The 15007-nt window shown below is 45.1% G+C and overlaps 1 protein-coding gene across 2 annotated transcripts in view; it reads left to right on the top strand.

The window, feature by feature from the left end:
* The window catches only part of LOC144102519 (uncharacterized), a 168182-nt gene that overhangs the window by 124424 nt on the left and 28751 nt on the right, over nucleotides 1–15007 (top strand). For both annotated transcript variants that reach the window (XM_077635780.1, XM_077635776.1), the window contains one exon: nucleotides 10840–10998. In XM_077635780.1, coding sequence (XP_077491906.1) covers nucleotides 10840–10998 — 159 coding nt within the window. The remainder of the gene's footprint in view (nucleotides 1–10839; nucleotides 10999–15007) is intronic.

Below are 15007 nucleotides of genomic sequence, written 5' to 3'. Positions count from 1 at the left end.
AAGTGTCTGACCAGTTGCGTTCTGATGAGATTTTCCCTAGCCTATCTGACCCTGAGCTGCCTAAGTCTCGACCCTCCCTTTCAAAGCGGCATGGCTCTGAGGGCTTGAAATTTTCTGGTGACACAATTCTTGGTTGTCAGCGTGCCCAACGAAACCATCGCTAGTTTCTTTGTTACAGTTGGCGGTGCTGCAACCTTTTGCCTCTGCTTTGGAGACGCTAAGAGATCCAGCTGCGTTCATCTCCTCTCCAGTCTCAGTGAGCTAGACTGCGGAGATTTCACTGTCGTCCGATGCTGTAGGTATCTTATCCGAAGGTAAAGAGGATTCTTCAGTTGGCGAATGCGGCGCATCTCCCACTGATACAGCCGCAGCTACATCTGCCAAGTACGGACTACCTTCCTTTGTGCCGTACCCGCAGGGCTGATCTACAGCTACGCACTCTACTTCTTCGCCGCCGTCGTTTATTGAGCGATTTTTCTGCTGCTCGCGAATCAGAGTTTCCCTTTCAACTGCGGCAAGCTCTTGCCAGCTGGCGGGAACAGGAGCGATTGTGGAGCCCTCCGTTACCTAACTGTGGCGACATGTCTATATCGCGGCTAGTAATGCACGTAACATTTCCAGTTACATCCAAACCACTATCGCCCACGCCAGCTTCCGAGCTCTGCATTTCCTGTATCGGCTCGCCACTCAAGTTACCGTGATCGGCCCTTGTGGCGCACCACTGTTAGCTCACCAACGCAAAATCGAGCTCCAACTCTTTCAATTTAAGCTGGTGCTCTCTAGTCGCCTGAAGCTCCCGCATTTCCTCTTCGCGGAGTTCCTTCTGTTTACTTTCCTCCTCATGAAGGTCCTTTTCTTTCTTTTCCTCCTCGCGACGTTCATTCTCTTTGACATCAACCCAGGCCTCTTAAGCTTCCTCAACCGTTACGTCCTCAGTCCTCATGACCTCAAGGATTGCATGCTTTCTCTTTGTTGCCCGCAATTCAATGCCCAACTCCTCACAAATATGGAAAAGGTTTTTGACCTTCTACCTTTCCATCGTTCACACTGGCCTCTTGCTGTTTACCCTTTTAAAATAAACTTCCCGAACGCTACTATAACGCTACTAGTAAGACATCCGCAAGTATTTAACATAGAGCCATGTTTACCCCCTCAGCATCCCTTGGTTTTCAAAACAATCTCACTAGGCTTGAAACACACAAGGTTAACACAATACAACACCAAATCCTTCTCTAAGGTACTATAACCTGCGTCAGAGAATGTCTGGCGTTTGAGGTAAACTTCAGGCACTCATCGCGCCGAGGTAGCTGATGCCGGTCAATCCCGTAGTTGCCATCCAATGTTGTGCCGTAGAGGTGGTGCCGTAGCAACAGCGCTACCGTGAGTGAACCCTGGTGAGAATGTGTGTATTCTTTAGAACAGACGGGCTTGACGTCCCGTCTATTCCGCGGCGCAGTGACAAAATGCTCCGCGTGTGCTTCCATCGGATGCTTTACAACTAGCCGCCCTCACACCAGCTTTTTTGTACACAGTGATCCGTGAGAGTGCGTTTTTGCCTTGTTTTTTTCTTTTTTCTCTATCGTGGTAGAATACGGCATGCGTGGTGCATATCAATATTTACGTTGAGCAGGCGGCGCATGATGGTCGAGCTTGACAGTCTCCGAGTGTCGATGGTCCCGCAGGCAGACAAAGGCCACGCGTGATGCTCTGACTGGCGCTGGGCAACCCATCTGTGCCGTTGTGAAAGGCATCTCGTGGGCCGCTACTGGCCCCTCTTTCCCCCAAGCAATACGCACGCCCGCGCACCGAGTACTTTTGGCAACCATGCAAGGAGCAGCACACCACATGTGTTGCCATGTCCTGTACTTGCACGTTGCCGCTCTATCCTTTCTTACAATCGCTCCACGTTTCGTTCCCTCTCCCTGTTGTCTCCCTGTTCTTTTATTCACGGTAGCCGCAGCTCAGGTGCTTCAGGTTTGTGGTTTATGGGGGTTTAACGTCCCAAAGCGACTACGAGGGACGCCGTAGTGAATGGCTCCGGAAATTTCGCCTACCTAGGGTTCTTTAACGTGCACTCACGTCACACAGTAAATGCCAATAATCGCTACTAGGCTGACTGAAATTCAGTTCGACCATGTAGAGGGCCAGCGGAAGGCACAAATTCAGCACGGAAAGACTAATTACTCATGTGGTGTGCTGCTGCCTCTGCTGGGGGCACAGAGGCTCCAGCATCTGAACAATATATCAGGGAAAGAGTAAAAGCGCTTGATGCACTATGACCCACTGCTAAGTAAATTAGAAACATGAGAAATCCGAGGAACTTTATCTCCAGCTTTTCAGATCGTATCTTAACTCATGAACCCAGTTTCAGAGAATTAGCGAGCGTCCTCACGTAGCCTAGAAGGTTCTGAATAACGTTTTCGACGTAGCAATAGGCCGATTCCGTTCATTACTGTAAATGGTTGTGAGCCCTGAGGTAAATAGGTTCCAAATCACTTTAATGATCTCTTTGCTACCGCAGCTGCTGCTGATAACGTTTCTGCAGTGACAGAAGTCCCACAAGCAAACGCTCTTTGTAGCACACTTTAGAAGCTAGCAGACGATCGACAAGTCTATGACACATTTTTGTCCCTAAAAAAACATTAATAATTAAACATCGATAATCTGCAAAAAACGTCCGTTAAATATGTATGACCTGTCATCTCGCCAATACTGGCCTGTTTTCAACACATGCTTGCAGACAGTTTTTCCCGGCCGCATGAAATGTGTAAGAATTTGGGTAATATATAAATAAGGTGGCAAAAACTTGTCAATACACTACAGGCCTATATCGGTACCTGCGGTGTCTTCTAAAGGGTTTGATAAAATTATTGCATGTCGCGTAACAAATTTTATTTATAAGTCTAGTGCCGCCATTTCGGTGTCCGAAAGAATAGGTCGACTGAAAGCGCTCTATTAGATCTTAAATAAAAAAATCTTAAAGCGCCAACTCCAAGAGCCCTTCCTGGCCGTACGCGCTCAGCGTCGGCGATCTTGGCGTACGCCAAAACCGGTCTGCGCATGCGTACTGCAGAAGACGGCGGCGATCCTCGGCAAGGAGCCGGTATCTGACCCCTTCTAGATATCGGCGTCAGCGCACGGGCGCTCGTGTACGCGTCGGAAGCGGGGTCCGGTTTAGTACAATGTTAGGATTGCGGGTACATTGAACTAGAATACTGGTCTAGTGGCGCGAGCGGAGGCGCGCGGCAGCGGAGCGGCTGAAGCAAAACGCCTCTCCTCGCCGCAAGGGGCGCTACCACGTCTTTTACTAGCACCGCGCCTCTGCCGCTGTGCTGGCCGTGCAGTAGGAACGACTCAACACTTGCTTTTTCGCGCCTCACTGCTGGTGTTGTAGGTCCTAATTCTGCGTTTGTTGACAAGCTTCATTTATTTCTGTCGCACCTGAGCGCATGGTAAAACCAGACAAATCGAATGCAAGGCTTTTAAAAGCAAGCCGACAGCTACAGGACTGCGTGCGACACTGTTTAGCGTGTCGTAACTGTTGAAGTACCTAATAGAATGTGCAGGTTTCAGTTACCTGCAGACAAGAGGAGTGAGCCAGGATCTGGGTGCACATCTTATCAGAATTGTGCGCCAGTCTTCGTTCTTGCTGCAATACCCATACCCAGCGCCTGAGCAGACGTTCCTAGTTATACTAGCCTGCCTTGCAATTAACAACCTTTCCCACTCAGTTTCTACGTTAAACCTCGAGCCTGGCATCCTCATTGCCACTTTGTACGTCGATGCAGGCCAGTAAAGCTGTCCCAGTGGCATGCAGGAGCTTGATGATAAATTCTAGATGAAGACAATATGCGGATGCAGCAGGCGCAGCACTTAATTATGAAAATACCGCCACACCATCTACTTGCACTGTGGCATCAATTGACAGGCGGCTAATATTCTAATAGAGAAGCTTGGGTGTGTTGGTAGTGGATCATTCTTAAAACACAGCGCTAACAATTCGAGGGCGCAGAGACAATACGTAAGGGGTGATCGAAAGAAACGCAAACAAAGCGGAGCTACTATAGGCGCTCCGCTGTTCGCATTTCTTTTCATCGCGCTTTTACTTCAGTGGTAGGTAAAGGACGCCAGGGTCGTCCGTGATGCTTTCTAGGATGACTAATGTTTTTTCTTACCACACAGGTAAAAGCGCGACCAAAAGAAATTCCAACAGCGGAGCGCGTATACACCGGGTTGTTCGCGTTTCCTTCCATCGCGGTAGTACACACGAGCAGTCAGGTGTACGTCTCGTTTATGCGCGCTCGTACTGTTAGCGCTCTTTTGTATTGTTAGCTGCACGGTTATGTAGCAAAAAATGGTGTCTTGAAGACAGGCTGTGAAAGCAGTCTGAATTTGCTTCTAATGACCAAGGAAGCGACAGCGAACTCAAGCCAGCCGAGTTCACTTGCATGAACGACAACGGTGAGCTTCGTCCCTCTGCCGGGCCCACTCTACAAATTGTAGCTGACCCGGAAAATACATACTTGACAGGCTTTAGGCTCCTATAAAGCTACATGCAGACAGTACCCATTGTACAGGTGTTTAAGGCAAAAACAGATATCTGGCTCTCTGGCCACTGTAAAAATTGGGCAGCCGAGCTCACTGCTCTAGTGCCTAGCTATCACTACTTTTTACATAACAAAACCACCTTCTATTTTTTAACAACCGGAAGTAAAATAATCTGAGTACCGGAAAATTAGTTGGTGCTTTTAGATCTGGAAAGGACCTTTTAGGGTGCAATTCCATTTCACATAATTTTCTTGTGGTTGCTCGAAGAATGTGCCTGCCAGGAAGCCATGATTTTCTATAATTTTTATTTTACAAATATTTGCATTTACAATGCAAGCGCCTTGCCTAAAATGGGCGTGAAAACGTTTTTAATCGTGGGTAAATTTTTGTGAATAAAATGCGTTTCTGAGGCCGCTGAACGCCTTCAGGAAAAGCGGAAAAATTATTTAGGGGATCACTCGTACAGTGCCCTCAGAGATGAATCACTAGGGTAGCTCAATAGCTGCATGTAAACAAAATAAGCTCAGTAAGATATGCACGTAAACAAATTACATCCCCCAGCAAAACTATGCGCATTTTATTTATTTTATCTACAAATACTGCTGTCCCGGAGGGGAGACATAGCAGGAGTGGGTACATACATTAGTAAAAATAAATAACATGGGTAGCATAAAAAATAGATAACATAGAAGTATTAAAAACAGATCAACAGGTAAATTGTTAGGCAACTGAACAACGAAGTCTTCGATTGGCAATGCGCGAAGTGAGCCGTCCAATTGATTCCAAATTTCAACAGTTAACGGGAAAAAAAGAGAATTTAAAGGAGTCTATATGTGGTTTGAAAAGAACAATGCTTAATGGGTGCTTCCGTCAAGTTGCACGTGTGCTTGAGGACACAAATGAGAAGGGTGCCTGAATGCCAGATGACGTGTGAATCATCTTGTGCAGCATGATGATGCGTTAACGTGTGCGCCCATGTTCTAACGTTTGCAAAGATAAAGAGTGCATATGTGAAGAAGGTGAAAAGTTGCGATCGTACCGGCCGAAGATGAATCGTATTGCTTTTTTTTAACTTATTCTAAACGGTCAATGTCGCGCGCGTGATGAGGGGACCAAACAGTTGAGGCGTACTCCAGGATCGGTCGAACTAGTGATTTGTAAGCAGTTAATCCACATTCCTTCGTGGCATTTTTTTAAGGTTCGTTTGAGATAGCCGAGATTGCGAAGTGCTTTCCCAGAAATGCTAATAATATGAGCATTTCATTTTAAGTTATATGAAGAAATAAAACCCCGGTATCTGAACTCGCTGACATGGGTCAAGTAGTTACCGTTATTACTGTAAGAGAGATGCAGCGCAAACTATGCGCATTTCGCATTGCCCTTTATCGGTAGCAGACGACATAGAGCGACGCGATTTTTCATCATCACGAAAATACTCAAAGGGGCACGGTGAAGAAAAAAGTGGCTAGGTGGTTACGTTGAAGTTAGTTGAATCCAGTGGCATGCAGGTTTCTTAACTAGGAGCGTATTATGCACCCCCTCGTTACAACGATGCGGAGAAACATACACAAGCTCCTGAAGCAGCAGCGACGGCGCCGCTATAAAAAGTTGCAGTGGCGCCATCTTGTGGCTTCTACGCCAAAGAGAAAGCCCGCTCCCTCCCGTTCGCGCCACTAGACCAGTATTCTAGTTCGCTATAATCGCGGTGCTCTCGGTGGCTCTTTTCTTCATGGCCCTTCCAGGTTCCCCGAACCTTTCTTCGCGGTTTAAGTTGTCCTTTCTTCGCCCCCAATCCCTTCTCTTCACGGCTTGAAATTCTCTCCGTCGTCTCGAGAGGGGAAGCGAGCCAGCGCCAGAAACATGGAGATGCATGCCCCTTTTCGACGCCCGTTCCGGCGTACGCGAAGAGCGCCGACGCTCGACGCGTACGCCCGGGAAGGGCCCTTGGAGTTGACACTTTACAAAGCACCAAAAACAATCAGTACACTTGGAATTTTCCTATTTGATTGCCTTTATCATAATATTCTCATAGTTAAGCTGCAATCCTGTGGTATTCGTAGAACACCATTGGCATTGCGGAAATTCCAGCTTGCTAAAAGAGAACAATGCATGTGTGTACATAACCAAACATCATATTTGACTTCAATGAAAAGCAGAGACCCTCAATGCAGCGCACTATGTCCGCTTTATTTAATACATATACTAACGACATTTTAAACAACGATCCTTGAGTATACATTGTTATATATGCAGATGAAATTACACTGCTCGTGTGTGGTTCTAATATTGACAAGTTATTAGTGGTATGTAATGAAGTACTTTGGATGTTGTCATATTGGTCAAAAATAAACCGCATCAAAAAAGAAATTCCTGCCAAGACGCAAGCTATCGTGTTCCCAGCAAAAATTAAACTAGCGCAGATGACTGGCACTGTGAGCTTGGGATGCGACCAGATACAAATTTTTAATGAACATAGGATACTTGGTGTGTACTTCTATTCCCACTTGGAACATGGAACACTCATGTTCATTTTCTGTGTAAAAAACTTTCATCAGTAACCGGCATTTTCTCTCGATGCCGTTCCTTCCTGCCCTTGAAAGCAAAACTGCAAACATATTTCGCTCTTTTCATTTCTGAGTTAAGATATAACTTACTCTGGGCTATTGCCACCAAGGGTAACATAAACGGTATTGTTCCTTCACAGAAGAAAATGTTCCGTTACATTGCTATTTGTGAACGCATGTTGACAACTCAGGCAGCATTTGTGTCTTATGGTTTCATTAGAGCAGATCATCTGTGCGAGTTTCGTGTATTGCACACACTGTATTTTTCATGCCCTGAAATTTGTAGACTATAAAAATATCTTGCGTCACTGGAACAGCTCAATACCAATATGCAGACACGAAACACCAGTATATAGATAGTACCATGCATTCGCACAAAGCACAAGCTACAGTCTTTAGCCCATAACATCCGTGCCAAATTTAATAAATACAAAACCACTGTCAAGTGTAATTCAAGACAACTGCGACACTATTTTGTAAGATTACCATAACTTTGCTGTGCTCTACATAAATTAATTTCAACCTGCCTCATTAAAGGCTATCGGATGTTTGCTTTGTACTTCTTATTTACGATATCTTTTGTACGTTTTTGTAAGCACATATGTGCTTTGTGTATTGTTTTCGTCAGGAAATGTTTGCTGTATTTTTTTCTCTTTTTGTTTTGCAGCAATGAGTTCTGTCTGCTGCTTTTTAAACGCTTCCCGGGCCTTTGCCAAGCCTTATATTTGGCTTTTAGCCCAGGAATACATCCAGTCATTGATTACTGAAAAATAAAACCTTATTCTGAAATATCAATCTCTCGACATCTTAAAACTGGCGTTCCACAAGGCAGAATCCTAGCCCCCATAGTGTTCCTGTACTATGTTAACGATAGTGCGCAAACAACCCGGAGTTGTCAATTTGTAATTTACGCCGATGGCTGTACTCTGCATATTGCAGGACGAGATTTATCAAGTATTCTTTGCGAGGCAAGCTCTTTTTGCAGTGTGCTCCAAGAAAAGTTGCAAAAAAAACAGCCTGATAATCAACGATGCAAAAATAAAATGTGTTCTTTTGTGAGCTCGAAGGAATTGCGTCAAGGTGAAGAACACTATCAGATTAGGATCCTTTAGCATATCTTGGGATGAAGTGTGGAAACGCTTGGGATGACTTTTTAAGATTTTTTGAAAAAAACTCAAAAGGCAGTTCGTATTTTAACCTTTTGTGGGACGATAGGACACATATTTTCCACTTTGTTTCCTATATTTAAGGAAGCAGCAGTCCCACTTATGTTGTTCTCCCACCTATGTTAAGGTTTCAGTGATTTGTTTAAATATGGTTTCAGCCGCGTGTACTAGAATAGGTAGCGAGTTGAGACATTGAAACTTTGTTCTTTGTTATCGGCGTGTTGCAAGACTTTGGCTATTTTATTTTAGATATGGCAAAAACACTGAAATGGTCCCTCGAGTGATTCCTTTTTTGTGCATAGAGACAATAAATTCTACATAATAACATGCTCTTGTTCCGAAGATTTGAGATGACATGTAAAAGGAAGAAACATTTTTTTACCATCCTGAAAATCGTTGGACATTTAATCACTGAATATTCAGTGGTAACCTTGAAACATCGTATATCGAGTTTGTTTTTCGGTGTCAAATCATCAATAACCAAACATTCAGAACCGCAATCAGCAAGAAGCCCTTCGGAAAGAATATGGAGTATAAAAAAATGACCCAAAATAGTTGGCGTCTCAAATGAAGTTCGCCTCTTGGCAAAGAACAGAACCCTGTGAAAGTCAAAGAAAGGCGTAGACACCTTTGGTGTTTCATATAGAGAGAAATAGTGCGAACAAGTTCAACAACAAACGAACAAGTGCGAACAACCTCATGAAGTGGTAAAAAGAAACTCTCTGTGGAAACCCATCAAGGTCAATGGAACAAATACGTTCTATTTTATTTATCCCCATTTAGTGTCAACGGGACAAGTAGGTCCTACTTTTTTCCACTTAAATATTTTCGCTAAACTTATGAAGCTTGTTGAGAAAGCTTCTGTGCACATCATATGCTCATGCATTCGAAAATGTTTGATGAACTTTGGAAAAAATATACGCTGTCCTATAAAGGGTTAAATAGATGCCATCATTAGTTTCTAAGTGGCGTATAAAAACTTCTTTACAGTTCATTAATCCATTCGAAGCTTAATACTCGCTCATATGAGAAAACACGACGCCAAAGGACCTACAAAGCTTAGTTCTAGCGCAAAAAAAGCAGTGCGATCTATTGAAAATGTTGCCTGCGTAGAATACCTTCAAAAGTAAAAAAAAAGATTAAAAGCTACTGATATATATAGCTACAAGTTAATCATATACTACAAGCGAGCAATCAGGGGAAAACTAGATATATTCTTAAGCCACGCAAACTTAGAGAACGCACGCACCGTTTACGCCTATCGTCATCAAGACCAGGGAACATTCCTTTTCACGTCGATAATATGGTAAATAAAGTATCACGCCCAAATTACCAGGCATTCTTTAACGCTTCCAATCGGAAGACGTGAATTTGGAAATGCATACAAACAGCCCCATTTGGGAGCTGTTCTTGTAACATATTAAACATTTGTGATGGTTATGTATCTAATAATTGGGGATAATTTTTCACCTCATTTATTTATTAGTATTTTCGTATTTAGCTAAGGTTATTATTTTTTGAAATTGCTTGCATGTTCAACATCTTTTAAAATTTATAATGTATAATTATAGAACAAATATGTAGCGCGTGAAGGAGTCTTTTTTTCTTGTGTAATTTAGGCAGCCGTGTTTTTTAGGAAACGAAGATATTTCGCTTTTCATCCTTTAACCTCTATTTCTTCTTTGAGGTGTGACTTTGCAACTTTAAATTTATAGCCTAGTATGTAGTCTTGCAATCCTGGAACTTGAAATATGCAAGCTGCCACTTTTGCCTCTGTGGGGGGGGGGGGGGGGGGGGGGGGGAGCGTTGTCAAGCAGGGCTCAAACAGCTTTTTCTTCATGCTACCTTTTCATACCTTGTGTAAAATATATATAAAAAGTTCTGGTTCTCATTTCAGTGCGTCTTTCGTTTTTTGCTATGCGTCCACTCATAAACTTTGTCCGCATAAGGTGGTCGTCCTTCTGCAGGACAAGTGAAGGTAGTTCGGAGTAGTACATGTGACTGCGAGACTATATTAAACATACAGCGCCGAGGCAGCACATAGAGGACATAATGGGATGGACGCAATCGGCGTACACATAATTTGCGACAAATTTGGAACATTAATCGTCCTAGACTGTTCCTATATAGTCTATGATATGTGGGTCTTTCTGTCACATTGCAGTGTCTGTCGTATTGCAGTCTGTTGTATAGCAGTGACCGAATTAATTCGAGCACATGAGGTTCTTTAATGTGCACCGACATTCTGCTGCACACGGGCGTTCAGTAGTTTTTGAGTGGTGGTTTACGCGAAAATGTTTCGTAGTGTCGTGCAATGTTTGCCATACACCATCCAAAAACATGTCCATGTTGTTGAAAATGCCATTCAGGCCATCGTATAGTACCCTTTACCGGAGCACAGTCGCTAACACTGCAGCCAGTAGTTTCCTTTATCTCTTTCGATTGTTTCTTTCTGCGCTTTGAAAGTGAACAAAACAGTAACACTCCTTCTACGATGAAACCTGCATGAACTGACGTCTTACTGCCATCGCCATTGAGCTGCGTGTGTTGGCTAACTGCAGTGCGCGCGGGGCTGGCTGCGTGGCCAAGCGTGGTGCGGTCGGCTGTAACCGGCGGGTCCGCGTGCTAAAGCTAGAGGTGCCCGTCAGGCTGCGGCGAGGAACTGCAGGCCCCAGCGGCGCCTGTGCCCCTGCGGAGGCTGCCGCGAACATCGCCAACAGGTGCGTCGAGGCTTTTTTTCCTTATCCACTGCGCTGGATGAAATCCACGTGGCCCGTATTGAATTTTTGATTGCACTGGTAAAAACGAGAGTTCAGAGTCAACCATGGTCTTCCTTTTTCTTGTTCGCAATGTTACCTCACACCCCTGTATACTAAAAACTGAAATTAACACACACACACACACAAACACACACACACACACACACACACACACACACACACACACACACACACACACACACACACACACACACACACACACACACACACACACACACACACACTCACTCACTCACTCACTCACTCACTCACTCACTCTCTCACTCTCTCTGTGTGAATTCTGCATGTCTTTATTTCAGACCTAGCAGTCTCAGCCCGTTTCCACGGTTTCGCGGTGTCGTCAGCGTCGGTGATGTCGACAGGAAAGCATCGTAAGGCTCCCCGCGATAATTCACAACCTGGTGCACGCAGCTCGCATCTCATGCCTCGTTCTTCATTCGTCGTCATCGGTTGGGACGGTTTTGACCGCACTTTGCCATCCACCTCGCGAAGCACAAAGAAAGGATCATCGACGTCGCATCCGGATACTTCACTCTTGAAACCAATACAATGCAGTCGAGAAGATCACTAAGCAGGTGCCTCACTCCAAACCTCAGCCGCAAGTTTAACATGCATTTCTATAATCACAAAGAAGACAAAATAAAGATGCAAGAAAGGAAGCTCCAGTTAGTGAATAAAGGCTGTTTCAAAACGCAATACTGCGCATTCTAGTCGTTGGACACTTAACCATGACACTATCATCACAGGAGCCATCACCAAACTCCTCACGCATTAGGTCATCATGTCTTCACTTATTTCCAGAATCGACTCTTTCCTTTCGAGTTCCTAGGTTTCAGGAAGCCAGCTGAGTGTCTTCCAACGACACAAGCTTCCCGACTACAGACCGTAGTCTGGAAGCCTTATTCGGACTTCGTGCTTGTGTGCCAGCTAGACTCATGATGAGCTGCTTAGCCTCGATTTCCCATTTTCTCTGGATGGACTATGATGCCGAAGCTTCGATGGAAAGTTGTCAGAGACCAATCTTCAAATTTTACGGTCGAGGGCACATGACGAGACCTCATCTGCCACGATAAAAACAAAGCGGACGGCGCCGATTTGCGGTTCTGCAGGAGTGTTCTTGTTCTGTGTATTCCACAACTTCTGTGCGGCTACATTAGGGAGCAACAATTCGATATCGATGAAGGTGTTTCGTAATGTGGGACCGGATGGCGCACTCTGGCAAAATAGTTAATAGCTTTTGACTGGCGAGTCACGTTGAAAATTGCGCCGGCGACAAGTCCTAGTCACGCTTCTTCGTGGATGTCATCGGTGAATGCCGACCCACGCGACGTTTCCGGGAGTGGGCGGCACATCTCGTGGATGGACCGTCATAGCTCTGTGCGTATCGCGCCTCGACTGCGGACGGGATATGAGAAAAAGGGCGCGATGTATGGATATGTATGCGACTCGGTGGGTGCGTAAGTGGGTGGGTGTACGGATGGGCGGACGGTGTTGGCTCAAGCCACCTAGCCATGAATTGTGAAATTTTACTCTTGTCTTAATTTTAGCCACCAATCAATGTCCTTCGCTTGGTTACTTCTACCCGCTTAAAGCCTACATTTCCTTCACTGTCCATAAACCCCAATGCTTTGGTTATAAATCAGCCCTACTGCTTTCTATTGTAGGGTGCAGCCATATAGGGAAAAAGTATCAAGTCTTCAGCCGTTTCCTCCTCCCCTTCGCACGCAACGGACAACGTGGCTATCTCGTGGTACCTGACTATACGTATATGTCTTAGTCCGCAAAACTCCCGTCCTGGCCTCAATTAAAAAATAGCTTCCCCTACAATTATCATAGATATTTTCATTGGCAATTTCCTGCTTATAGGTCCTGTATGTTCCCAGTGCTGATTTCGTTAGCATCCCTGTTTTCCACAGAGCTCTCTTTGTTTAACCTTTTTCTTAACCTATAATTGCTGATTTGCCCGCCCCTACTGCTGTCCAGATATTTGCTTGTCAGTTTTCTAGTTCGCTTTCTCCCTTTAGTGCCAACATTCCTAGCCCACTGCTTTTCCCCCGTTTTTCTCTATCGCACCTCAATTGCTATCTAACTGCTAGCTTCCCTGCTCTCGAATGACGCCCATACCATATACGCCTGTAACCCCTGATTTGGTGTATTGCCATGCGCTGCCAATGCTAGCCTCCCTACGCCGCGTTGTTTGATGCACAGGACCGCATTGCCGAAAGGCAGACTAGGAACCATCACCACTTTCCAGATTCCTCTTACCACTTCATGCCTATTGTAATTCCATTGCCCTATTTGTCATGACTACTAGCTCTATTAATAACATATTTTTCATGCTCTCTCAGATGCTCAGCACCGTTATTTATCCACACCCCAACATACTTGCACTCATCCACTACTTCTAAAGTGAACTCCTGTTTTCTATGCTCGCCGCTCTCATCATTAAATATCATGACTACAGATTTTTCCTTACTAACTTGAAACCTAGTCTATCTCCCTCTCTACCACTGTTGTCTATTAACTTCTGAAAACCTTCCTTGTTTTCAGCCATTAGCACTATGCCATTCGCGTACATTTGTCCCAGTAATGACTGTTCAATCTCTTCGCGTTGCTTGAAAAAAGAAAGGTTGAATCCTAGCAGGCTCTTCTCTAGTTCGGTCTTTAACCCTTGCAGGTACAACAGAACTACAAAGGAGACAGAGGACAACCTTGTCTATAAGCCCCTGCTGTATCTTTATAGGCCCTGATACATTCTTTCGCACTTCTTTCGCTCTCGCACTATGGCGAAGATATTTGGCGCATATTGAGGGGCCGACACTCTCGAAAATGGCAGCTGCAGAATTTTTTTTACTGGCACGAGGGCGCTACGTTTACCAGCACCGCCACCGAGTGTGACCTTTGCGTTGGCTTTGCAGCTGCTTTGCGGAGTTGTTGCCGAGATAATTGTCCAGTGACTGTTTTGTGAGCTAAGTTAATCTAATGTACGGTATGTCTGATCAGGCTGTGATTTGTTTCCTTGCACAAGCTAACAGTATCCCGCTCTTATTAGATATTTTTTTCGTAGCGCGATCCGCTACTGTGATATGCTTACGCGGGGACGCAGCTACGCCTGCGCCATGGCAAATGGGCGCCCTTCGGAGCCATTCGCGCATGCGCAGATAGTAATCAAAGTGAAGAGCAATTGGTTATCAAGGATAATTCAATGCTAAATATCTCAGCAGGAGCCGCGAAGACAGCGCAAACAGCACGCTTGCTGTAACACGTTCGTTGCTTCCGACAGCGAGACTTCGATAGTCGCACCAAATCGGCGTCGTCGTCACTGCAAGCCAACATAATAGTCATGGCAGCGAGCCGTCCCCTTCGGCTGCCTACATGTGACCATGCTCTCCTTAAGTAACTTTCTCAGGAGAGGCTCAGATGACAACGGTTGCGACAGCTGTCCTTCCGGCCGCACCGTCGTCTGCTGTCGTGGCACATCGTGTCTTTGCGAGATGTTGGCGTAAAAAGGCAATGTCACTCGTCACAGGACTTCTACGTCCGAAGTGTGCTCTATCACATCAGTCGCCATTGTTTTATGAAGTTTTGGTACAATGGACTTTATTAAAAAGAATTAAAACTAATTCTTCCCCGCCCGTGCCCCTTAGTATGACGGGCTTAAACAATTAAAAAGATAAAGAAAAGAGATAGCACCATGGAGAATTTTGCACAGCTGAAGACAAGCATAAATAAGAGTAACCTCACTGAAAAAAAGGTAATCATGATTACAGGGATTTCTCGCTGCGCCGGCGATTCACAGCAATTGATAATATGCTGGAGATTGTGAAGAGCCCGGGATCGGTGATTGTTGGTCTGGATGGGTTGCCTTGGATGGATTTTGAACGAGTTCAGAGGGTGCACTGGGGCCCTCTTAGTAGTGGGCCTTGCTGTGGCGGCCCTGCTTGCAGAA

This window comes from Amblyomma americanum, chromosome 1, assembly GCF_052857255.1.
Source record: "Amblyomma americanum isolate KBUSLIRL-KWMA chromosome 1, ASM5285725v1, whole genome shotgun sequence".
Classification (NCBI taxonomy): domain Eukaryota; kingdom Metazoa; phylum Arthropoda; class Arachnida; order Ixodida; family Ixodidae; genus Amblyomma; species Amblyomma americanum.
The sequence above is the reverse complement of the archived record's forward strand: the minus strand, read 5'-3'. Positions and strand labels throughout refer to the sequence as shown.